The sequence below is a fragment of the Peromyscus maniculatus genome, chromosome 9 (assembly GCF_049852395.1).
Source record: "Peromyscus maniculatus bairdii isolate BWxNUB_F1_BW_parent chromosome 9, HU_Pman_BW_mat_3.1, whole genome shotgun sequence".
NCBI lineage: Eukaryota > Metazoa > Chordata > Mammalia > Rodentia > Cricetidae > Peromyscus > Peromyscus maniculatus.
The window spans coordinates 22,960,414-22,986,065 of record NC_134860.1 but is presented as its reverse complement, the minus strand read 5'-3'; the positions used below and the strand labels follow the sequence as shown (position 1 = coordinate 22,986,065).

The 25,652-nt window shown below is 34.5% G+C and overlaps 1 protein-coding gene across 1 annotated transcript in view; it reads left to right on the top strand.

The window, feature by feature from the left end:
- The window catches only part of Top2b (DNA topoisomerase II beta), a 63,535-nt gene that overhangs the window by 29,649 nt on the left and 8,234 nt on the right, over positions 1-25,652 (top strand). The window contains exons 9-31 of the mRNA XM_076544463.1: positions 1,193-1,294; positions 1,376-1,513; positions 3,363-3,501; positions 4,141-4,298; positions 4,435-4,560; positions 5,549-5,659; positions 5,754-5,859; positions 7,676-7,785; positions 8,285-8,377; positions 8,465-8,579; positions 10,007-10,128; positions 10,330-10,478; positions 10,994-11,225; positions 12,854-12,988; positions 13,839-14,039; positions 14,490-14,685; positions 14,823-14,914; positions 17,524-17,679; positions 17,855-17,938; positions 20,807-21,001; positions 22,777-22,921; positions 23,143-23,304; positions 25,324-25,525. Coding sequence (XP_076400578.1) covers positions 1,193-1,294; positions 1,376-1,513; positions 3,363-3,501; positions 4,141-4,298; positions 4,435-4,560; positions 5,549-5,659; positions 5,754-5,859; positions 7,676-7,785; positions 8,285-8,377; positions 8,465-8,579; positions 10,007-10,128; positions 10,330-10,478; positions 10,994-11,225; positions 12,854-12,988; positions 13,839-14,039; positions 14,490-14,685; positions 14,823-14,914; positions 17,524-17,679; positions 17,855-17,938; positions 20,807-21,001; positions 22,777-22,921; positions 23,143-23,304; positions 25,324-25,525 — 3,269 coding nt within the window. The remainder of the gene's footprint in view (positions 1-1,192; positions 1,295-1,375; positions 1,514-3,362; positions 3,502-4,140; positions 4,299-4,434; positions 4,561-5,548; positions 5,660-5,753; positions 5,860-7,675; positions 7,786-8,284; positions 8,378-8,464; positions 8,580-10,006; positions 10,129-10,329; positions 10,479-10,993; positions 11,226-12,853; positions 12,989-13,838; positions 14,040-14,489; positions 14,686-14,822; positions 14,915-17,523; positions 17,680-17,854; positions 17,939-20,806; positions 21,002-22,776; positions 22,922-23,142; positions 23,305-25,323; positions 25,526-25,652) is intronic.

The window sequence follows — 25,652 nt, the reverse complement described above, 5'->3', positions numbered from 1 at the left end:
TTCCTGAAGAAGATTAGGAAGTTACATGGATTTCCCTGTACCTTATCCTATGTATGTTGTCCGTGTGGCTTTTAGTCAGTTCTATCTTTGTTGTTGCTAAGTTTTTTTAATTGAAAATGTAGTTTTTCTTCATATAATATATTCTGATTACAGTTTCCCCTCCCCCAGATCCTCCCACCTCCCCTCCCATTCTAATCCATATCCTTTTCTTTCTCTCTTATTAGAAAACAGACATCTAAAAAATAATAATAAAAATAAAATATGATAAAATAAAAATGAACAAATTGGAATAGTAAAAAACAAACAGAAGAAAAAGAGCCAAAAAAAGAGCAAAAGAAACACCTATAAATGCAGAGACACACTCCTTTGCACACATAGAAATCCCATAAAAACACAAAATTGAAACTAATATATATGCAAAAGGCCTGTAAGATAAACATAAAAAAGAAGAACCTCCAAAAATGCCATTGAGTTTGTTTTCTGTTGGCCATTTATTGCTGAGCATGGAGGCTGCCTTAAGATTGGTTTATATACATAGTGAGACTCTTGGGGAAGACTATCTTTTTTTTCCCCGAGATAGGGTTTCTCTGTGTAGTTTTGGTGCCTGTCCTAAATCTTGCTCTTTAGACCAGGCTGGCCTCAAACTCAAAGCACCTGGCTCTGTCTCCCAAGTGCTAGGATTAAAGGTGTGCACCACCACCGCCTGGCCCTTTTTATTAATAATAAACTATTAAAGGACAGTGAAATATGTTCCTGAGTTCTATGAATGATCTTGACCAGTTGTCAGATCTGAGTGGGATATGGGATTCCCCTGGTCATACAGATGGATAGGTAGCTCTGGGGAATTTGAAAGTTGTAAGCAGTCCTGAGGGACTGAGCCATTAATCAATATGTGGTATCTGTGCAAACTCTGAGTTATGTTAGCTACTTTCTTGAACATTCACTTGGTGCTCAGATAATCAGAAAACTGGTTTTGGGTATTAGGAAATGCTCTAGATCTGGTGTTAGATGTGGAATGAAGAAAAGATTTACAGAAGATACTTTATTGGCACTGTGACCTAAAACATCTTTTTAAATCCTCACTATTATTCTCAGACTCATACTCCTCAAGAAAATAGTTGTAGTGAGAATACCAAGATGTTGGATCCTTTAGCTATAGAAGATTTTGTATTTTGTACTTTTCCCTCTGCAGGGTGGGCGGCATGTGGATTACGTAGTAGATCAAGTTGTTGGTAAGCTGATTGAAGTAGTTAAGAAAAAGAACAAAGCTGGTGTATCAGTGAAGCCATTTCAAGTAAGTGATGCTTTATGTGTTCTGTTGAGTTACCACATCATGGCTGTTTGGATGTTGATATTTTTGTTGTGTTTTTCCCAGGTTAAAAACCATATATGGGTTTTTATTAATTGTCTTATTGAAAATCCAACCTTTGATTCTCAAACTAAGGAAAACATGACTCTGCAGCCCAAAAGTTTTGGGTCCAAATGCCAACTATCAGAAAAATTTTTTAAAGCAGTAAGTATAATTTTTCAAGTTACTGAGAATAGAGTAAATAGATTCTTTTATTGACTTATTTTATTTGTGACTAAATTTTGTTTTATCATAGTAACTGTAGGTTACATATACTTAAACTATGAGATAATATACTTTATTCTGTTAATTTTAAAAATGTAGACCACATTGTCTCATTAAACTATTAATTGTTTTTGCAAGCACAAAAGTAGGAAATTACATTGCTAAGTGTGTTAGCTTTGCGTTGGCCATTGTAAAGTTCCAGTATCTCATTGACAAATATGCCTCCCAGTCTCCTGTTTTCATCTTTCTACTCTTTTGTTCAAATTCTTCTATGGACACACACATACACACGTAACATACGTGGGTATATACATATATCGTGTATGTATAGGATATCCTATACAAAATGTAGTATTTTCTACATTATTACAAATTGTACTTGAATTTGTATTTTTATTATTTTGGCTTTTAAAATTCTTTCTAAAATGACAGTATAAGTAAATAATAAATCTTGGATTTATAATTGGATTTTATAGTCACTATTGACTCCTTGTAATTCGTTGTACACTATTCAGGATTTCATTTGGCTCCCTTGTTAGTAGTACTACCAGTTAAACATTTACTAATTATCTGTGAGGGGCCTTTAAAGTTGTTTGGCAGTGGAAATGCAATCATGTAATCAACTAGCCAAAGTTGTTTTCATTGTAAACCCTCCTCCCCAACGTGCGCCTTTGGAACTGTATAGTGTGGTGGGGGAACAGAGTACAGTGGCCGTGGTGAATGTGTTTGTTAAATCTCAATGTTAGGTTTTCAAAGGTAGGGTCTAAGAAACAAAAGCAGATTTCCTTTTAAGTTCTAGCTTTGAAGCCTATAAAATATTCGTAATAATTCTGAGCTCAAATTACAGTGTAACTTTCTGTCTTCATAACAGTTGCTCTTATGAAGAGATTTGGTTGTAAGGTTACTGCTTCTTTTTTTTTTTTTTATGAAATTGGCAAGAAAACTATTTTCTATGTCTGAAACCACATCAAAAGAAAAAAGCTTTTAAGACTTGGGATTGAAGACGCTTACTCTTTTAGGGAAACAAGTTGTCATCACACCAATTCATAGCAAATTATACACAATGTGTTAGGTGAAGTTGTTGTTAGCAGAATGAGGCCTGTGCTTGAGTTTCCTAATGTCATTTCTTTTTTCTTTTTTTTTTTTTCTTTTTTTTTTGGTGTTTCAAGACAGGGTTTCTCTGTGTAGCTTTGTGCCTTTCCTGGATCTTGCTCTGTAGACTAGGCTGGCCTTAAATTCACAAAGATCCACTTGCCTCTGCTTCCCAAGTGCTGGGATTAAAGGCGTGTGCCACCACTGCCTGGCTCTAATGTCATTTCTATATCAGTGGGGTTTTTTTTTGTTTTGTTTTGTTTTGTTTTGTTTTGTTTTTCTCAGGATTTCAGGGTTTGATTGGCAGATATCAGAGATAACAATGTCTAAATTTACCAATTAGTAAATTAATGAGTGGTTAAGCTTTTGTGAAGTTAACTAGTAGTAAGAGCCTTGCTTCCTACAAGAGCCTTACAGATTCTTCATGAAGTTTATTGTAACAGGATTTTTCTCATGTTTGTCTTTCAGTACAGTAGGTCATTGCATGTATAGCTGCCTGAATTAGTTTTGCTAACTAGCTATAATATAGTTTTACTGTAATTGAGTGAAATTTACTAGAATGTATTATCATCATCATTATAATTTTGTCTTCAAACTGCCTGGATTCTAGCTATCATAGGCAGTTCTATAAATTTTAGGTGAATTTTCAGCTTATTTTCTATACCACTGACCTTTGATTGATTTATTTATTTTTAAGGCCTCTAATTGTGGCATTGTAGAAAGCATATTGAACTGGGTGAAATTTAAGGCTCAGACTCAGCTGAATAAGAAGTGTTCATCTGTAAAATACAGTAAAATTAAAGGCATTCCCAAACTGGATGATGCCAATGATGCTGGTAAGAGTCAAACCAATTTTTAAAGATTTAAAAGTTTCACCTTTAATTATTTGGTTATTTTCTGTTCAGAGTATAATTGAAATTGCTTCATATGGGGCTAGGGAGGTGACTCAGTGGCTAAAAGTGTTAGCAGCACAAGCGTGAGAACCTAAGTTTGGATCCCAGCACCCATGTACAAAGTTGGGCATGGTTGTGTGTGCCTTTAACCCCAGTACTGCACCACAGGGGTTGAGTATGGGTGCATATTGATCCTGAGAGCTTCCTGGCCAGTCAGCCTCACTGCAACAGTGAGCTTCTGGTTCAGTGAAGGATTCTGTCTCAAGGCTATTATAAGGTGAAGAGCAATAGAGGACAACAACTGTTTTCCTGCTGTGGCCTCTGCGTGAGTACATACGCACCATGCATACATAGAGAAAAAAGGAAGGACGGATGGAAGGGAGAAATCGCTTCATGTACTATATATTACTATTTTAAGAGGTTGGGAATTCAATACAATATATTTATAGCTTACTCTTCATTAAGCATAATATAAGGTGACTGTTAGTCTCTCATTATCATTGTGATAATTTTTCTGATTACATTTTTCTCATCAGTGAAATAAGGAACTTAAAATATATATAATTTAAAAATATTTTCCAGGTGGCAAACATTCCCTGGAGTGCACACTGATATTAACAGAAGGAGACTCTGCCAAGTCACTAGCTGTATCTGGATTAGGTGTGATTGGGAGGGACAGATATGGAGTCTTCCCACTCAGGGGTAAAATTCTCAATGTGCGAGAAGCGTCTCATAAACAGGTTTGTATACATCCTACAGGTATTCATGAGATTTCTAACATGTTACTAAAACTGAATTTTCAAATGTAGACTCAGATTCACTTTTCAAATACTATAGTAATTTAAAAATGCTTTCATGTTTTTCCTTTTTTTATAGATTATGGAAAATGCAGAAATAAACAATATTATTAAAATAGTTGGTTTGCAATACAAGAAAAGTTATGATGATGCAGAATCTCTGAAAACCTTACGTTATGGAAAAATTATGATTATGACTGATCAGGTTGGTCTGAAAGTTATTACATATTGATAGTTCATATCTTTAGATTGTCTTATGTATGTATTTATGCATGCATGCATGCTGGACCTGGGACCAATGTTTTACCACTGAACTACATCCCTAGCCCTTAGGTTGTCTCTTGGTAATTGTCTCAGGAAATAGCATAGGTGAAAGAGATTATGTGCTCCTAGAGGACATATTATTATATGGAAACATGCACATGAAGCTCATTTTATATTATTTAATTTTTGGGGAGATATTAACCTTATTGATTATTTAAAAATGTTCTTAAATGCAGCAGTTATGGAAAGAGCAGGACACAGTATTCTGTCACAGTGACTGAGCCTATGTGGAAATAGAAATGAAATGGTGGTGTTTGTAAGTGAGAAACAGTGACCTGATAGGTTGATGGTCACTGTCGGCACATGTTGGCCCAAGTTGGAATAAACAAAACCCAGGAGGACTTTAAAATAGCAGTAATCAAGAAAGAACTAAAATACTGAAAAGGAAGAACTTCATATGTAACCAACATTGTCTCTTTAAGTTAAAAAGCATCTGTGGAGAAATTCAAAAGAAAAAGCTGCTATATAGTTTTAAGGAGAATTTTTTCAGCTTTTTTTGTCATGAAAAGACAGGTAAATACTTGTAAATACTCAAAGGACTTCCTCTGCCATTGCCCAGAGAAGGGGGTTATAACCGTGTTTGTATTTTTCCACCTTTAAACCTTCTGTAATCAGGTACACCATACAATATATATATTGATAACGTATATATTATGTAAGGACAGGTATATTGAGTGTCTTGTTAACTATACTTGTATTTTAAGTGACAATTCTTTTATAGTAATCAGATCTATACTATTTTATAAAATGCTTACTTATCTACAATTTGAATGGAATTTTGTCTTGGCTTCACTCATACATTTTAAAATTTGTTTAAAAGTCGTTGCATTTTATAAAATTATGATAAATTTTACTTTACATTTATTTAGGATCAAGATGGTTCTCACATCAAAGGCCTTCTAATCAATTTTATTCATCACAACTGGCCATCACTTTTGAAGCATGGTTTTCTTGAAGAATTCATTACTCCCATTGTAAAGGTACTGCTTGCATTGTTTTAATTTTGCACTGGTTTTTTAAGTGTTAGCAGAAGAACTAATCTTTCTTTCTTTCTTTCTTTTTTTTTAAATTAAGGCAAGCAAAAATAAGCAGGAACTTTCCTTTTATAGTATTCCTGAATTTGATGAATGGAAAAAACATATAGAAAACCAGAAAGCCTGGAAAATAAAATACTACAAAGGTTTGTATTTTAGTTTTTAATTTCATTTTCTTTTTCTTTTGGGGGGAGGGGGTGGTGAACGCTGAAAGATCAGAGAGACAGAACCAGCCACAGCAACCTTACCTTGCCAGTTCCTCATCTGATCCTGTTTCATCAGACTGGAAGACTCTGAGTCCTCATCCAGAATGAATCTCAGCTGAACTGCTGCTAAAAGTCTAAAAGTTTAACCAGCTCCAGTTCCTGGTTTTCATGCCTTATGTACCTTTCTGCTTTCTGCCATCACTTCTTGGGATTAAAGGCATGAGCCACCATGCCTGGCTGTTTCCATTGTGGCTTTGAACTCAGATTCAAATAGATCTCTGCCTCCCAAGTGATAGGATTAAAGGCATGTGTGCCACCATTTTCTGGCCTCTATGTCTGTCTAGTGGCTGTTCTGTCCTCTGACCCCAGATAAGTTTATTAGGATGCACAATATATTGGGGGCACAATATATCACCACATTTCCCCCTTTTGGTCTAAAATAATAAAAGAAGGTTACAGTCAAGAATTACATTAACAATGTCTAGTCCATTATCATTAGACAGATTTAGACAAAAATCTCCATTATATATATTTACATTGTCCAGTCCAGTAACATTTGATAAACTCAGACAAAAAAATTTCATTACTTATCCTATTTAAAACAAGTAGTACCTTTTTCAAAGTAGATTCAATAATTGACCTTTTTATCTTATCATATCCATAGTCTCTTTTTTTAGGAGAGGAGAGGAGAAAGGACAGGAGAGGGGAGGAGAGAGAGGAGAGAGAAGGGAGGGATGAGTGGGGAGAGGAGGAGAGGGAGGGAGAGACACAGAGAGAGAGCAAATTTTTAATTTTTTTGTGAAATGACTGCTTATGCAATCTATTTTTATGAGAGTATTAAAAATACCTTGAAAGTTTGTCTTTTAGATTTTAAAACCAGCAGTTTGTTGCTGACTGAAATTTTTTTCATAGAAATTAAGAAAAATTTTGAATCCCCACAAATAATAATAATAAAGTTTCAGAATTTCCCCTTAGCACTTAAGTTTTATCACACACACTCACACACACACACACACACACACACACACACACACAAATTGTATAAGAATAGGACTGCTTATGCATTTTAACAATCACTATTTTTATCACCTTTCTTGGTACCCCATGTTAGTTTAAAATTACTTCTAGACACTAAAGTATTTCAACTGTCACTATTTTAATATGCATCTAAACAAGTATCCATATTCTTCTTTGACATATTTAAAAATCCAAACAATGTTAAAATTTCTCATGATTACATTAATATATTGCATACTTAATATTCTAAGCCAAGATCCAAATAATTAACATCTAGTTTATGGGTCTATTTAATCTTTGAATGTAATATTTTCATATTTCATGAATGTTTCCCTTTTCATATTTTCTCATTTTAATTCATTAATAAATTTTTAATTTTATAAAACGACTGCTTATATAATCTGTATAAATTTGTTTGTTCTGTGTAAATTTCCCACATCTTAAATTTTGCCCATTATGCTCCCTTAGTTTCATTTAATATGTAGCAAGTCCCTTTCTGCTTAGTTTCCATTACCTGATATTTAAATCAGAATGTGATCATATTTGAGTTGGATTTGTTGACAGAAACAATGATTAATATGTAGCATTGTTTATTTAAGTCAGGAGGTATATATTTGATTTGTCTGTCTTAAGCTTGATCAATTAGTACCAATTTAATGACTTCCTCTATAAGCTTTTTATTTGATGGCTTTGAATAGTCATTGTTATTTGTGACCTTATTTTATATTAAATCATACAGGATTGGGTACCAGTACAGCTAAAGAAGCAAAGGAATATTTTGCTGATATGGAAAGGCATCGTATTTTGTTTAGATATGCTGGCCCTGAAGATGATGCTGCCATTACCTTGGTAAGTGTGCTGCTAATAAAAGATAATTTTCTTTAGCTATTCCCTGCCTGTTGTATGTTTCCTTCCAAAGCTGGTTTTGTGTGATGAGTCTTTCTTCAAAGTATAGTACCTAAAGTTGTAAAATTTATGTATTTTTTTCTTCATGGCTTTATTATTTCTTTAATAGAAAGACACAGCTCAAATATAATTTTGATTAAAAATTAGGAAAAGTGCTGGGCGGCGGTAGCTCATGCCTTTAATCCCAGCACTGGGGGGAGGAGGGGGGGGGGGCGGGCAGAGCCAGGCAGATCTCTGAGTTCGAGGCCAGCCTGGTCTACAGAGCGAGATTCAGGACAGGCACCAAAACTACACAGAGAAACCCTGTCTCAAAAAAACAAACAAACGAACAAAAAACCCCAAAAATTTAGGGAAAGCACTTTAGTTTTCCAGAATTAATTACTTACCATTTATAAATTCAAATTAATTTTAACGTGTGACATTATTACTTGGACTTCTTCAGGCATTTAGTAAGAAGAAGATTGATGACAGAAAAGAATGGTTAACCAACTTTATGGAGGATCGGAGACAGCGTAGGTTACATGGCCTACCAGAGGTTAGTCATGATGTGATCTGGGGGAAGGAGGTGAGGCTAGACTTGTGTAGGAAGAGTGACAGTTTTGCCATGTGACTTTTCTCCTAGCAATTTTTATATGGTACGGCAACCAAGCATTTGACGTACAATGATTTCATCAACAAGGAATTGATTCTCTTCTCAAATTCAGACAATGAGAGATCTATACCGTCTCTTGTGGATGGTGAGTAATGTAAAAGTCCTTCTCATCTTACATGCTCTGTATGGTTTAATTTCATGTGGTTTAGCCCTCCTACAGTCCATTTTCAGTTCTTACTTAAAATACCAAAGTCTGGGGTCCATTTAAAATTCTTACTTGAAATCTTACAAAACATGAAGATTCGATTCAAAAGAGCTTAAAACTTCTGTGGTAGATAAGTTGTGAGAGAGTTGAAGTTTTTACTATTCCTTTGAGTTTTTCAGGAAAATTAAGGTCGATCTTTAAAGCTCTCTTTAAAAAAAAAGTAATTTCTAAAACTGAAGTTTCATAAATTAAGTAAAATAGAATTTTATCTAAAAATTTATCGGAGAATAAGTTTTTTAAAATGTCTTTATATCTCATTAACAAAATCTAATTATTTAACGTAATATAGCTTAAAAATTTGGAAATTTTGCATTAGAACTGATTTTTCTATTTGGAAAGCCCCAGCCCCAGTTACGTAAGTCATAGCAAATTTGTTCACCTTTGTGTTGCTTGGGTTTTAATTTAATAGCAGTTTTGTGCATCCATCATGTCTAGCTTGAGACTGTCTCCCTTCTATGAAGTATTCCTTCAGTCTAAATTCGTATCAGATGCATGAACTTCTATGCCACTTCTTATGTTCCTTATTATCTGTGCTAATTTTGTTTCCTCAGTTACATCATGATATTTTCAAAAAAATAGCCATATTTCTTCTTCTTATGTCTTCCATGCTCTGGTCTCATAATCTGGTCAGCATATGTGGATAAGATTATTGCTATGTTCATTGGTCTCAAGCAAGGAGAAGAGAGAAGCACATAATGTCACATAATCTTATGACTGAGGTTACTAGAAAGGTTCTAATTTCATTTACTTTCAGAACACTGAGACTGGTTTAGTAATTTGTTCATTCACATGGTATGAATATCCAGATTACCAAGATTCTAAAGTCTACCTTCTTAACCATTACAGTAAACATTTGTAAGAGTTTTCCTGATTGTGGATGTGCTAATAGAAATCATCAAGCTATTTGTCTGCTAATACTTACGTTATAGCTGTTGTTGGGTCACATGAAAGAGTCTCTTGTGGAAGAAGTATGGTACCTCTGGAAAGTTCTTTAAGTCCAGAGGTCTTTAATTGGTACTCTTTTGGAATTGTAAATGTCTTTCTTTTTTCTCACAAACATGTAATGTTGACATTAAAAGAGCTGATATTATTAGATAGTTTATTTATAACATATAAAAATGACAGAAAAGAGTAGTTAACAAACTTTGTGGAAGATTGGCAACAGTGTGGATTACATGGCCTACCAGAGGTTAGTCATGAAGGTGATCTGGGGAAAGAAGGTGAGGCTGAGATTCATGCAGTGATGACAAAATTTTAAAAGTAGTTTTAAAGTATTTTAAAAGGAGGGTTGCTCTTTTTAAAAATAGGCTTCAAACCAGGCCAACGAAAAGTTTTGTTTACCTGTTTCAAGAGGAATGATAAACGTGAAGTAAAAGTCGCCCAGCTGGCTGGATCTGTTGCTGAAATGTCTGCTTATCATCATGGCGAAGTAAGCATTATGAGTGGAGTCCACTGAGAACAGTAATTATTGGCATACTAAATGAAAATTATTCATAATAGAGTAGTTTTCTTTTTATGAGGTCTTTGAAAATGCAATAGAATTGAGAGTTTAGATTTTAATACAAATTGAGGCATAGTTCCAAAAATCTTAGACTATTAATCATATATTCTGTCTTTTCCCATTCTGCAGCAAGCATTGATGATGACTATTGTGAATTTGGCTCAGAATTTTGTGGGCAGTAACAACATTAACTTGCTTCAGCCCATTGGTCAGTTTGGAACTCGGCTTCATGGTGGCAAAGATGCTGCAAGCCCTCGTTATATTTTCACAATGTTAAGGTAAACCATTTGCTAACTTCCTGACATGAAGTTCAATTTGAAGTTTGTTATAACATGTAAAAGTTTAGTAGAATTAAAGCGGTGGAGAGAGAATTAGTTATTTTACTGAGGGTGAGTACTCTGAGTTATTTGATTACAAAGAACATGAAGTCTTTCGGCCTTTTTATGCATTCTTGGTAAAATCAGTCCTAATAAATATACACTTTTTTTCTGCACTTAATTTTATTCTTTAAACTAAAAATGGGTTAAGTATTTTATTCAGAATAATTGGAACTTCTTACAAAGTTATTTAACAACATAAAAGAATTTAAGAAAGTAAGTAAGTAAAAAAGGACTCTGATACTGGCTTGTGTTTGGGAAAAAATATGCCTTTTGTATTAATGTTAGGTGAATTTTATTATAATATATGGTAAAAATTATTAAAAATATATTCTTTCCAGAGGGTTTTCTTAAAATGTCAAGTCTTTATGAAGTTTTGTTTCTCAGAGAAATATTCTCCTATTTCTTTTTGTTAGCTCTCTGGCAAGACTGCTCTTTCCAGCTGTGGATGATAACTTGCTTAAGTTCCTTTATGATGATAATCAGCGTGTAGAGCCCGAGTGGTATATCCCCATAATCCCTATGGTTTTGATTAATGGTGCTGAGGGCATTGGGACTGGATGGGCTTGTAAACTGCCCAACTATGATGCTAGAGAAATTGTGAACAATGTCAGACGGATGCTAGAAGGTTTGGACCCTCATCCCATGGTAAGTTTTTATGGCTTATGTTGTTGACTTCTTTTCATTTTAGAGCTATTGTAGACAGGATCCTATTAGGATATAAACTTGTATTTTCTTACATGAAAGATATAAATGAATGAGTCTGAAGATAAGTTTTATGGAGAGAAACTGTTTACTGAAAATTTAAAATACCTTGTACTTCAGACTTCAAAATCTCTGAACTATCGAGAATGGTGTTCTTGTTATACTTGTATTTAGCTTTGTTTTTGTCCTTAAAGTATTAAGCCTCGAAAAATTTCCTTATAATGACATATGATATATACACATATGTATATTGCAGAAGAGGGCATTGAGTGCTTTCCACTTTCACTGTCTTACTGCTTTGAGAACAGGTATCTCACTGAACTAGAAGCTGGCCATTTCAGTTAGGCTGGCTAGCCAGTGAGCTGATATCTACCTGTTTCTGCCTCCCCAGGCTGGGGTTACTGGTATATGCAGCCATGCCTTGCTTTTTATGTGGGTGCTGGGGATTTGAATTTAGATCCTGTATGCACCCACAGCAAACATTCTTACTAAGTTCCCAAGTTCCAAATTGCTTTCTGTGATAGTATTTTATTTAAACTGTTTTAGGTGCATTCAAGAATTATGAGCTAGTGTATTTTTTTAGTATATGCTTTTTATGTGCCTAGTATCACGTGGCCCTGTGCTAAGAGGTGAGTTAAAGAGTTAGGGTCTTTGTCTTTAGATATTCAATATGCACAAAATATCCCCTGCTATATGTTGAGTTTCTTAGTGACAGCAACAAGTACGGATTTTGGAAGAGGAAATAACCTCTTCTAATGGCGATTTGATTGAGGGTCATCAAATTTATATTGGTGAATAAAATAGACAGCTGAGTGTGTGTCAGAGCTAGTAGATAGTCCTTTTTTTAGTTACCATAATGAAATGCCCCAAACAGACTACTTTTTTGAGGGAAAGGAGCTTATTTTACTTCATAATTCTAGAGTTTCAGGGCCTAAAGGCCTCATCTAGTGATGGCTTTTGTGTTGGCAGAGTCCTCTAGCAGTACAAGGCTTCATATGGTGAGAAACAAGGTGTGTGTGTGTGTGTGTACGTGTGTGTGTACATGTACATATGTACAACTGTCTTTCTGACCTCTCTTTCCTTCTTGCATAGTTATTAGGATTCAGTACTACTAAGATTCATTAATGGGGCTCTACCCTGATGACCTTGCCTAATCCTAACCATTTCTTCAAAAGCCTTACTTTTAAAAACTACAATCAGATTTCTTACAATGGTAATTATATTTTCACATGAAACCTTAGGAGAACATTCAAACTATTTAAATGATAGCAGATAGAATAAACATACAAAATCTTCAAACAGAGCATGGGATTAAAGTAGTAGTTCTATAAGGAAAAATCATTAGATAAAAATTAGAAAGTTCAGTTGGATCCAAACTACAAGCCATTCAGTGTGAAGCAAAAGGAGTTTGAATTAAAAGGATATTAAGTTAATATCCTTTAGAAGGAATTCAGAAGGAATTCGGGAGCAAATACTGCCAGATAAGTAGACCATGTGCTAAGGGCTGTTTAGAGGTAGTACTGGCACACAAGAACAAAATCAAACCCAAGTTATTTCCATCTCCCCTGCAGCTTCCAAACTATAAAAACTTCAAAGGCACCATCCAGGAGCTTGGTCAGAACCAGTATGCTGTCAGTGGTGAGATATTTGTTGTGGATAGAAACACAGTAGAGATTACAGAACTTCCGGTTAGAACTTGGACACAGGTTAGTATAACCATGTGAGAAGGACATTACTTTATTCTTTGTGGCACAAATAATCCACCTAATTGTTTATTCTGTATATGCATAGGGTTTGATTTTATATTTATTTTTTACTCTTGTATTTGTGTTTTGAATTTTCAAGTTTTTAAGTGTATATAAAAATAGTATATCTTACATTCTATCAGAAGTTCTCAACCTATGGGTCATGACCCCTTTGAGGGTCAAGCTATCCTTTCACAGGGGTCACTTAAGACCACTGGAAAACACAGACATGTATGTTATGATTCATAACTGTAGCAAGATTATAGTTATGAAGTAACAGCAAAATCATTTTGTAGTTGGGGTTGCTACAGCATAAAGAACTGTATTAAAGGGTCTCAGCCTTTGAACTGTTGAGAACCACTGACTTAGGTGGTGCTTTCTTTCATTCATTTTTTTAAAAAAGAGATTGCATGTTTGTGTTGGTTTTAAAACAAAAGGCATAGAATGAGAAATATTATAGGCCTGTATAAATGTGCCCAGTAATTCAGATCAGTATCGGTTGCTTTAAATCTAAAGGGCATGTATACCACTCTACTAGGTTTAGCAAATGTCATCTTCTTATACCCATAGACTTTATGGTGTCTTTGGGGTTTAAGTGGGTCAGAACCAGAACCAGAACCATGCCCTTGTATGTCTTTCCTCACCACCAAGCATATCCTCATATATTACCTTTGTAGTGATGAACAGAAACAGCAAAGATAAAATTTTCTTTTTGCCTCCATAGGAATTGAGAATTTTAAAAAGATTGTGATTAATGAGAACATGATAGTGTGTTGTAAAAATAGTTATTGTCTTTTTAAATATTTTGTAGGTGTACAAGGAGCAGGTCTTAGAACCCATGCTTAATGGAACAGATAAAACACCAGCACTAATTTCTGATTACAAAGAATATCATACTGATACAACTGTGAAATTTGTGGTGAAAATGACAGAAGAGAAACTTGCACAAGCAGAAGCTGCTGGACTTCATAAAGTTTTCAAACTTCAAACTACTCTTACTTGCAATTCCATGGTAATACATTGGTTAATCTTTCTTAAATGGCCATGCATTGGATTATCATAATAAGAGTATAGCTATAGGCTTGGATGCTTAAGAATCCAGGGATTAATTTCTTTCTCTGGGTACCAAACTTAGGTCTTCTAACAAGAACAGTATGTGCTTTTACCCAGTGAACCATCAACTGTAGCCCACTAAGAAACCTTTTAAAAATTAGTTTATCTATCAAAATTATTACTATTTTAAACTGTCCTATAGTTTTGATATTTGCATTTATTAAATTCCTGCCACTAAAGGAATATTTTATAGAAATGTTATTAATAATTTTGGTTTGTTTCAGAAGTGGGATTCAGGGGCAGGTATATATTCATACTAGAATTATTTTAAGTACTATAGATATTACATAAATTAAAATACCAGTACAAATTTATTGAATTTAAAGAAAAAACTTTGTATTTTGTATAGGTACTCTTTGATCATATGGGATGTCTGAAGAAGTATGAAACTGTGCAAGACATTCTGAAAGAATTCTTTGATTTACGATTAAGTTATTATGGTTTACGGAAGGAATGGCTTGTAGGAATGTTGGGAGCAGAATCTACAAAACTTAATAATCAAGCCCGTTTCATTTTAGAGAAGATACAAGGGAAAATTACTATTGGTAAGGCATAGCCTTTAAAGATTTGAACATTAGTTAAAATGGAAAAAAGTCTTTTTAAAGACATTTTATCAGTAGAATATAAGCAAATACAAATTGATCTCTTTTCTTGATCCTAATTTTATTTTTCCCTCACATAGAGAATAGGTCAAAGAAAGATTTGATTCAAATGTTAGTCCAGAGAGGTTATGAATCTGACCCAGTGAGAGCGTGGAAAGAAGCACAAGAAAAGGTAATCACTTGCAGAAAAAGATACTCAGAGAAGCTCTGAAAAGCAACTTCCAAAACAAACAAAATTCCCAACCCCAAAAGTTTGAATTTAGAAGTGATAAAGGTGCTGAGTTGACTGTTTGGGGACCGAAAGTTTCTGCTTCCCACAGAGCAGACACAGTGTAGGAATTTATAGTGCATCCCTACTACAGAACACTTGGTCTCCACCAGGACCTGTAGACATGACTCCATGGTTGAGAAGGTAGCTCCGTCTCCTCGATCTTTCCTTTAAGTCTGCCAGTAAGAGCTTAATTGGTCATGGTGGTTTCAATGAGCTACATGCATACTATCACAGAACCAGACTGGGAACCCTCAAAATCATTCCATTGCCCAGTCTGTGGTGATACTGTGGCATCTGGTCACCACTTGCCTAGTCTAGTTGTAGTCGGGGCTGGGAAAATGAGAGAGAAATGTTCTTTGACACCATTGACACCAAGCATGTGCTCTGCCTGTGTTTAGATTTTTGGTCTGAAATTTAAACACTATAATTAAGTTGTCCATTTGAGATAATAACGTAGTATTAATTCAATGAATGAAATATTGAAACCTTAAGAGTCCCCTCAAGAATTACTGTCTTAATATTGTGATGAAAAAGGCAATTTTAAAAGGCAATACAACACCATGATTGAGAACAGAAATGTAGAAAAGTTTAAAAAAATGCAATGGTTAATATTTTTAGATATTGAAATAGATTTGAATATGTAAGATAGTGATGTTAGCATTATTTAAAATAGTTAAAACTGCTATATACTGTAAACTGTTATGTTAAATTTCCCTGCACTTTAGAATTCTTAACCATATTTTTTTTGTATTTTCCATCAAACTATATTGAAATACTGCTTTTGTTTACATTAAGCTCTTCTCAATTTTGTATTAAATATAATATGTTAAAGTGAGTAAAATTAGAAGTTATGTAGTATCAAGATAATAGGCTTATATACCATTTGAATAAAGTAGGACAGGGCATAATGGACAGTTTTTACAAATATGAATGGAGCACATTTTTTCATTTTGCTATGATTTATTGTATTACTGAACTCCAAATTATGTTTTATATCCTGCTTGGACTTTTATGTCATTGCTGGTTTAAACTATATCTTTAACATTTGCCTAATAAGCTAGTGAATTCATTGCTCATTTAGTTTTAAATACAAGGGTGTCTTGGTTTCGGAATACCCTTCTGGTGGAAGCAGAATTCATGGGTAAAAGCTAGCTTACATGATCACAATGAACATTTTTGCATCATTGTTGCTAAGTGTAACTTGAAGGGAATAAGGAGTTCAGGTACCAAAAGGAGAGGCTCTGGAGTGTTGGGGAAGAGAGAATTATAAAACCACTACTTAGGAGATTATTCTATCATTAAACATGGAAAAGTTCACTTTTTATCGATTTCTAAAAGTGCCCTTCTTGTTAATAGTGAAATACACACATTCTTAAGAGTGCTCATTCATAATGCTTCTGGTGTTATGAAACCACACCAAATGGACTTCCGAAGTAGAAGTTTTAAGAAATATTGTTTTGTGCTCTAATACCTCACAGTGGGCTGATAACCCAGTTGCTCCATAGCTCCACAGAAACACAGTTTCTTGAGGAATTTTTTAAAACTGTAGAGCAGTCTATAGTTCGGTATCTGGCACTTACTAATCATCTATCAACTGTTATTTAATGGAGTTTATAGTTTTATTTGTGTCAGGAAGCATCTTGATTTGCACTTTTAATTTTTATCATTTTATTTCCAAAGTGCACTCATACCTAACTTTGTAGGAATACATTATTTTATTTAAACATTTTTAATTATAAAGCTGTTTTGTTTTTAAACATTAGCTTGTGAGAGTATCTTTGTCATTTTTGTCTGAATGTCTTAAACAACTTTAATTCAATTTTATTTAATGTCTTTGTTTTTAAGCCTTTGAAGGCAATGGCACCTAAAATTACTTTTTATTGAATTCATTGTAATTTGAAACATAGTATTAGCACAAGAGGCTTCTTTACATTGCAGTTATCATGAGTAAAATCTCAGAAAAAATCTCTCCACCTTAAATCATCAATATAATCTTCAGTCAACTTATTTTCTAAGTTCTCATTTGAATAATCCCTATGGTTATAGGGAATTTTTATTAAAATTCATCCTTAGTGAGTAAATATAGCCTACTATATTTATTTTTTACAACTATTAAAACATTTTTATAAGTTAGTTATTAACGGTTTCATGTTCATTTACTGGTCAGTATAAAAGTGTGACAAAACATTTTACTTAATTTTAAGATACAGTGTCTTTTTAGTTTGGGAATTAGGAAAGCAATTAACTTTTCATCAAATTTCTGAGTTAAATAGGGATAAAATATACTATTCCTTTTGAAGATTTTATTGTATATCTTAAGAAAATCTTAAGCTTTTTTTTTAACATAGAAAATAGGGTTTATAGGCAACCTTGATGGTAATCTTAAATAACTCCTACCACCCTGAAAGTGTAGCACTAACAGTATACCATTTAAGCCTAATATTCAATGAAGTTAAATGCTGACTTGATATTATGATAGACTTTAATATGAAGTTTGTTATTTTTTACAGGCAGCAGAAGAGGAAGACACGCAAAACCAACATGATGATAGTTCCTCTGACTCAGGAACTCCTTCAGGCCCTGATTTTAATTATATTTTAAATATGTCTCTATGGTCTCTTACTAAAGAAAAAGTTGAAGAACTCATTAAGCAGAGAGATACAAAAGTATGAACTTTTGTGGGTTAAATAATTTGGAACTATTTCAGTATTATCCATATCTTTGACTTTATTTTTCCAAAACTAAGTATTTTGATTTATCCTTTCCACATTTAAAAACTATTAAATGTTAAATTGTACTACTTTCTTTTCTTTTCTTTCTTTTCTTTTCTTTTAATTATAGGGGCGAGAAGTTAATGATCTCAAAAGGAAATCTCCTTCAGATCTTTGGAAAGAAGATTTAGCAGCATTTGTTGAAGAACTGGATGTATGTTGAATCTCTATTAAATATATATTTCAGGCTGGGAATGGCAGTTCATTGGCCTAGCTCAGTGGGAGTACATTGACCTAGAATGTGCAAGACCTAAGTTCAATCCCCAGTCCTGATAAATGAATAAATAACTTTAAAAATGAATAAAATATATTTGGAAAAATAATTTTTTGAGATAATAATGAAAATTCTTTTTTATTTTAATTACTTCAGAATTTTTCTTTAACTCTTTATTATTGAATTTATAATCCAAGTTAAGATCAAGCTAGCTTTGCTTCTATGAGGTTAAGGAAAAGCTGTTTCTAGCATGGATGAATATGAATGCTACAGATTTCAATTTAGAATAAATTAAATTCTATTGCTTTCTATTGATTTAATTTTATTACCTGACTTCTGAATGTGCTAACTGATTTAATTTGACATTTTCCTGAAAAGACATAAGGCCAATTATGGGTATGATTGAATATAGGTATTTTGACTTCCTTTAGATTATAAGAAATTTCAATGTTTTTATGTTAGTGGAGTTCTAATTTAAAAGGTAAAAGTAGAGAGAAGATTTAAAATGTAAACCTTTCTAAAATTGCCTTTTAAAGTACTAGAATTAAATTACTGGCAGCAGAGTGAACATCTGATTACCAAAGGCTGACAGCCACTACTCTAGCATGGTGCTACGTTTTCAGTTACTTCACTGTTCCAGTTTATTCATTATATTATTATTATTATTTCATCATTGACTTTTCCTGCCCATGGCTCCTGTTACAGTTAGAGTTTGTAGGAACAAGTGTATTATAATCCTTGCCTGCTGGGATTTTTGAAGTTTTTTAGTGCTGTTGTTCCAGGTTCCTTCTGTGGTCTTTTAAGTACCATAGTGTACATTGACTTAATTCATTAATTAGATTTTCTTTTTAACTAGAGGCATATTTTCTTTCTGCTGGCTTATATGTTGAGAAAACACTAATGTGTTGTGGCTATGCTCAGTGGTACAGCACTTGGTCTAGCATGAATGAGACCCTAGCTAGGTTCCATCATATCACCATCACCACACATACAAAACACTATTTTCCATAAAAGTGAACAAACATACATTGAAAAGAAAACTATTGTGTCTGATTACTATTGTTATAATTCTGATACTGCTTTAAATTTGATTGCTGGCTAGAAAAGTGAAACGCCCATTTTGTGCTTACTTCGGTAGTACAGATCTAGAGCTAAAGGTTACCATTCAAAGCAATTTCAGGTGCCCCAGTGTTGCTTTTTGCTTTTAATTTGTCATTTTATTATTTGGTAATTAGCAATATTCAAACAAATTAAATTCTAGATATGGGGACTTGGAGACATGGCTCAGCAACTGAGAGTCCTTGCTGCTCTTTCAGAGGGTCCCATTTCAGTTCTACAGCTCACGTTAGACAGTTCTCAGATACCCCCTGGCCTCCATAGGCACCTATAATTTTATTTTATGTGTCTTGAGCATTTTGTCTGCATGTGTGTATATATACCATGTGCATGCGCCAGAAGAGGGTATCAGATCCCCTGGAACTGGAGTTATGGATGGTTATGAACCACATTATGGATGATGGGAATTGAACCTGGGTCCTCTGCAAGAGCAACACATGTTCTTCACCATTGAGCATCTCTCTAGCCCCAAGATATAGTATTTTTTCATAACTAAGATATTTAGACTTAAATTTCATGACTGCATTCTTTAAAGTCTGTGATACCATTGATTGTACATGCCTGTATGCTGGTACTGCATTGCATGTAACTCTCAAATGAAAGAGGTTATCCTTACATATAAGGATTCAGAGCCTAAAGAAGTGGAAGGACTTGCTTAGAGAGGAGTTCTATTGATGTGATTAAAAACAGTCATCTCAGCCAAGCCTTTTTCATCATCCCCGAAACAGATATGATAGGGGTTTATAAAGCCTGCCACATGGCAGGTGCCCTTGACAATTGTCTGTTGCTTATTAAGAATATATAGCTAGTAAGTAGATGTATCAGCCTTAGATTTTAATGTGTTTGATTTCAAAACCTATCATATCTGTAAACTTATATTAAACAAAATCTATATAAATGTCTTTCAAAAGATGTCACTCTCCTTTGTATCTTACCAAACATGTTAATTATTAGAAAGAATCATTTTCTAGAATTTAGAGTCTGTCACATTAATTGTGATTATATATTCATTTATTTTGATAACAAACCCCATAAGTTCAATGTATTGGGATTTTTTTTTACTTTCTTAATTAGATCATTATTGTGATTAAAGCAATGGAAAAGAATAGCTTCATACTTTAAATTTTTTTTAGATTTATTTATTTTTACTTTACCGGGCACCTGGGTGTTTTTCCTGCATGTATGCCTGTGTATCATATGTGTGCTTGGTGCCTGAAGAGGTCATGAGAAGGGGTGGAATCCCCTGAATCTGGAGTTAACGGTGGGTATGAGCTACTATGTGGGTGCTGAGAACTGAACCCAAGTCCTCTAAAAGAGCAACGAGTGCTGTTAGCAGCTGAGCCATCTCTCCAGCCCAGCTCATTTTCTAACAGAACTGCCTGTGTCTGTGTTTGCAATTTCTGGTGACACCAGGTCAGCAGTGGTCCTGGGCTGTAAAGGACCACTTAGGTCACTAGTTACCATTACCATATCGTATTAAGGATAAGAAGCTACGTACATGAATTAGCATTAAAACTCAGGTCTTCTGACTTAAAAGTTTTTTTTCTTTTCCCATTATTTTGTTTCAGATTAGATCAGCTGAAAAGAAAGCTTTGTTTCTTAACAACGAATAAAATTTATTTCAGGTTCTTATGCAATAGTGATCGGTTTTTGTAAAGAGCTGTTTATGTTTCCCCTCCCCCCATATTTCAGAAAGTGGAAGCACAAGAACGAGAAGATATTCTGGCAGGAATGTCTGGAAAAGCAATAAAAGGTAAAGTTGGCAAACCTAAGGTAAAGAAACTTCAGCTGGAGGAGACAATGCCATCACCTTATGGGAGAAGAATTGTTCCTGAAATTACTGCTATGAAGGCAGATGCCAGCAGGAAACTGCTGAAGAAGAAGAAGGTATCACATGTTCCTGTATCAGCTCATTGGTAGACTCTACTTTAAGTTTAATCGTGCTTTATGATTTGTAATGTGTATTGATGTGATAGGAAGTGTTCTCTGAGAGCAGTTGAGCTGTGGAAGAACACTCTGTTGGTCAAAGGTCACACGTTTGTTTAGAGCCACTTGTTTAATTGTTCCCGCTCTCTTATCCCCTCTGTTTGGCCTCCAACTCATGGGCTTCCTTGATCTTCTGCATCAGTCTCCTGAGTACATTGGGACTACAGGGCCTGGCCTAAATTCAGTGTTCAGAATGAGAAACACGCCACTGAATGTCTTTCTAAATTAAATCTTAACAAAAACTATCAACTTTATAAATAACAATTCTATATCATGACTAATTAAGGGAGTGTTAAGCAGAGAATAAGGTCTATTTGGTTTTCAAAGTAACATCACTTTCTATAATCTCAATGTTTTTTGTTAAACACTATTAAGCACATTTTGCATTGGCATTGGCAGTTACTAGCAAGAACTTAAATAAATAATTATGAAATTTATCCACTTTTGAGTAGGATCAGCCAGAATCAGCCAATTGTAAAGACTAGAGTGAATGTTCAGAGCCAAGAAAGCAGGATGTATGATGGTCTTATAGAGGCTAATGGTCTAGACCAGTTTGTTTTACAGCCCAAGGAATATGGATGCAGATATATCCAATACAAAACTGAGAATACAGGCTCTTTGTGACTAGGGAAATGAGTCTAAGTTGGAGTTATAGGCCAGAGAATTTTTTAATTTTTTATTTTTCTGTGCAGAGCTAATATTTGAAGCAATTTGAAGCGTAGGAACATTTTGACACTAGAGCAGACTGTCTAATGACTGAGGTGTATATGACCTTCCTCTAGCCTGTGTCTTTACATATTTGGCTTTCCCCTTAGCTCAGTAGCCTCTGTCCTTTTCAATTGTTGTTTGTTAGGTTAGTTTCTTATCATTCTTTTTTTCTACGTGATGTAATGTCAGTAACCTCATCCCTGTCTGCCCTGAGCTTTGCCCACTTAAAACAGTAACTCTTAAATCTGTCTCAGCTATAATGTCCAGGCTCCAGATGCCCAAAGCCCCTCAAACTTCGCATGGCTGAAACTAGCTCATTACCCTGGTTTGAGGCCCTGCTTTCTTTCTCATCTTGTTGCTTTCACCACTTTTCTACCTACCTGGCAAACTTAGTGATTCTTCCAGAGTCAGTCAGAAAGACTACGGGCATTTCTCTGGTCCTCCTAAGGAGAACTGTTCACATTCCCTTTAGCCCCTGCTATCATTCACTCAGTTTCAACTTGTGGTGCATTAACCCGTGTACCTACCTACCAATTCCCCTGCCCTTACCATTAACTTTGGGTTAGTCAGCCTTATAGTACCTCACAAAATTTATCTGTTGCCCATTTTCTTTCAGTAATTTGAAAACGTTTTTCTAGTCTGTAGGAACCTCAGGTATAGGCACTGATTCTGTGGGTAACTTAGAGTATTTAGCTACTGGTTTCATAGTTCCTTTGACAACCAAGAGCCTATCTTACTCTTTATGATATTTTCTAAGTGGCTATCATCTCACTGAGTATATCAGAATGTTAGGGTTATAGGCAGTGTCATTTGAAACAGGTAAATGAAATAAAACATGTTTCAAGTGGAGCACATTTAAAGAACTTACCTGGTATGAAGAAACTGTTGGGTGAAACTGTATCTCTAAAATACGCACTGCTGATTTACTTTTACTCATGATTGGATTTGGTTTGTTTTTTAACACATAGGGTGATCCTGATACCACAGTAGTGAAAGTAGAATTTGATGAAGAATTTAGTGGAACACCAGTAGAAGGTACAGGAGAGGAGACATTGACCCCATCAGCTCCTGTAAATAAAGGTCCCAAACCCAAAAGGGAGAAAAAGGAGCCTGGTAAGGCATTGGAATGCTTTTGTGCATGTTTTGTGTAAGAAAGAAAAGAACTACAGGGTATTTCTACAATTTACTGATTTTGATTGATTGATTGATTTTTAGTAGTACAAGTAATATCTTTAGTTTTCATATACATATTTCTATTTTATAATGAACCTTTCATAGAAAAGCTTTGCTAGAACTTTGAATAGGTGTTTATATTACCATTGTCTTGCTTGTAGGTACCAGAGTTAGAAAAACACCCACATCATCTGGTAAACCAAACGCAAAGAAAGTGAAGAAACGGAACCCTTGGTCAGATGATGAGTCCAAGTCAGAGAGTGACTTGGAAGAAACAGAACCTGTGGTTATTCCAAGAGATTCTTTGCTTAGGAGAGCAGCCGGTATTGTGATACAATTTATATTTATTTTATTGTATATTATCATTGACCTATAAATTGGGTTCATCAATAGTATTATCAGTGTCACTAAAGTATTAAATCACTCTAAAGAAAGACAAAGTGAATTATGTTTTTAAAGATCTGTTTTATTATGTATATAAATGTTTTACTTGTGTGTCTGTGCAATGCATGTGTGCCTACTGAGATCAAGAGTACTGGATCCCCTGGAGCTGGAGTTATGGTGTGAGCTGCCATGTGGGTGCTAGGAACCAAATCTGAGTCTTCTTCAGGAGCAGCCAGTGTTCTTAACCACTAAGAAATCTCTCCAGCCCCAAAGCATGTTCTCTTAATGCATTTTATTCTTAAAGCTTAGATAATGTTCCATCTATAGCTTTGGGATATTTGTTAAAAAATAAACAAACAAACCCCAAACCCAAAAATTGTAATATTGGCAGCTGTGGTGGCTCTGTTGGAAGTACTCTGTGTTTATATTCTACCATTTATATCTGAGTTTTCTCATTCTTTGTACTCAGTTCTTTTAAATATAATGCTAAAGTTGGACTACAGCAGCTTGTCTTCTTGGTTTATTGCTGTTAAGCATATGATTTAATCTTCCTGAATATTCATTAATTGGAAGTACTCAGATAATTAAAATCTAATTAGTTTGTTTTATGAATTTCCTTACATTTTCTTATGCTTTAATTCATTAAAATGAGCATTACAACTTTATTGTTGTTTAACTCTGGCAAATAACATTTTTGATTGCATGCCAGGCCTTAAATTCTTTGATTCTCTCATTAAGTGGATAAGTTACTTTTCTTAGTGGGTATAGGTATAAACGATACAGGTGAATAATTGACATAGTTGGATAAAGTTACATGAAAATTAATGCTTCAAAAATTGTTTAGGTTTTTCCAAACACGAAAAGTGAAGTGTGAAATTCTTGAGTGTTCAAATAGTTTAAAAATTCTCCTCTATATTGCATGCTAGAAATTAAAATAAAACTTAGTTGCATTATGCCAGTATGCCCTTCTCTATAGTTGTTTTCTACCTTATCCATGTGAAAATTTACCTTTTTTTAGGCCAGCCTCAAAATTGCTATGTAGCTGAGTATGACCATGATATTCTTATTCTCCCAACTCTTCCTACCCAGTGTTAGGATTACAGGCATGTACCAACATGCCCGGTGTATATGTTACTGGGACTTAAATCCAGAGTTTTTTGTGTACTTGGCAGTACTTGCTAGTTGAGCTGGTCCTTATGATTATTATTTTAAAGTACAACTAACCCTAAAGGGAAATAAACATTTTTACTTAGACAAGCTAAAAGAAAGTTTAGTGGTTTTTTTTTTTTTTTTTTTTTTTGGTTTTTCGAGACAGGGTTTCTCTGTGTAGCTTTGCGCCTTTCCTGGAACTCGCTTTGGAGACCAGGCTGGCCTCGAACTCACAGAGATCCGCCTGCCTCTGCCTCCCAAGTGCTGGGATTAAAGGCGTGCGCCACCACCGCCTGGCAAGTTTAGTGTTTTTAAAAGAATGTAAGTTTTGTCATTTGTAGTTAAAGAAATGGGAAATCTTGTATTGATAATCCTTTGTACAGGGGAAATGTGACACAGTACATACCAATCTCTTTTTCTGGGCTTTTGAATAATATGAGCAATATCTTAAACAAGTAGTCCCATCAGTTTATGTTATTCTAACTAATACAGAGTATTGTCCCAGCCTCCTAGAAAGTGTAAGATAGATATCATACTTTTTGTTCTCTAAGTGTTTATCTTTTTCTTGCATACTTTAAAAGATACCTTCACATCAATGCACATAAAATAAAGTTAAATAAATTACTAAAAAAAAAAAAATTTAAGTGGTAAATTTATGGTTTTGTGTTTTTCACATTCTTTTGTTGCTCTTGAGTGAATCCCTCTCTCTTTCACCCAGGGTGGCACCACAGCTCCTGGGCACTAATTATCTGGAACTATGAATACATGTCACTGTGTCCTGTTAACATTCATTTCTGTTTTCCTGCTAGCTGAAAGACCTAAGTACACCTTTGATTTCTCAGAAGAGGAGGAGGAGGATGCTGATGATGACGATGACAATAATGATTTAGAAGAACTGAAAGTTAAAGCATCTCCCATAGCAAATGATGGGGAAGATGAATTTGTTCCTTCAGATGGCTTAGATAAAGATGAGTATGCATTTTCTCCAGGCAAATCAAAAGCCACTCCAGAGTAAGTAATGCAGCAATGATATCCAGTAAGCTCTTACCATGAGTGCCAAGAAATGATCAATTTTAGCTAAAGGTTTCTTTATGAGACAATTAGTTCGTTAATACTGCAGCTCTTCCCTAGCTGTTAC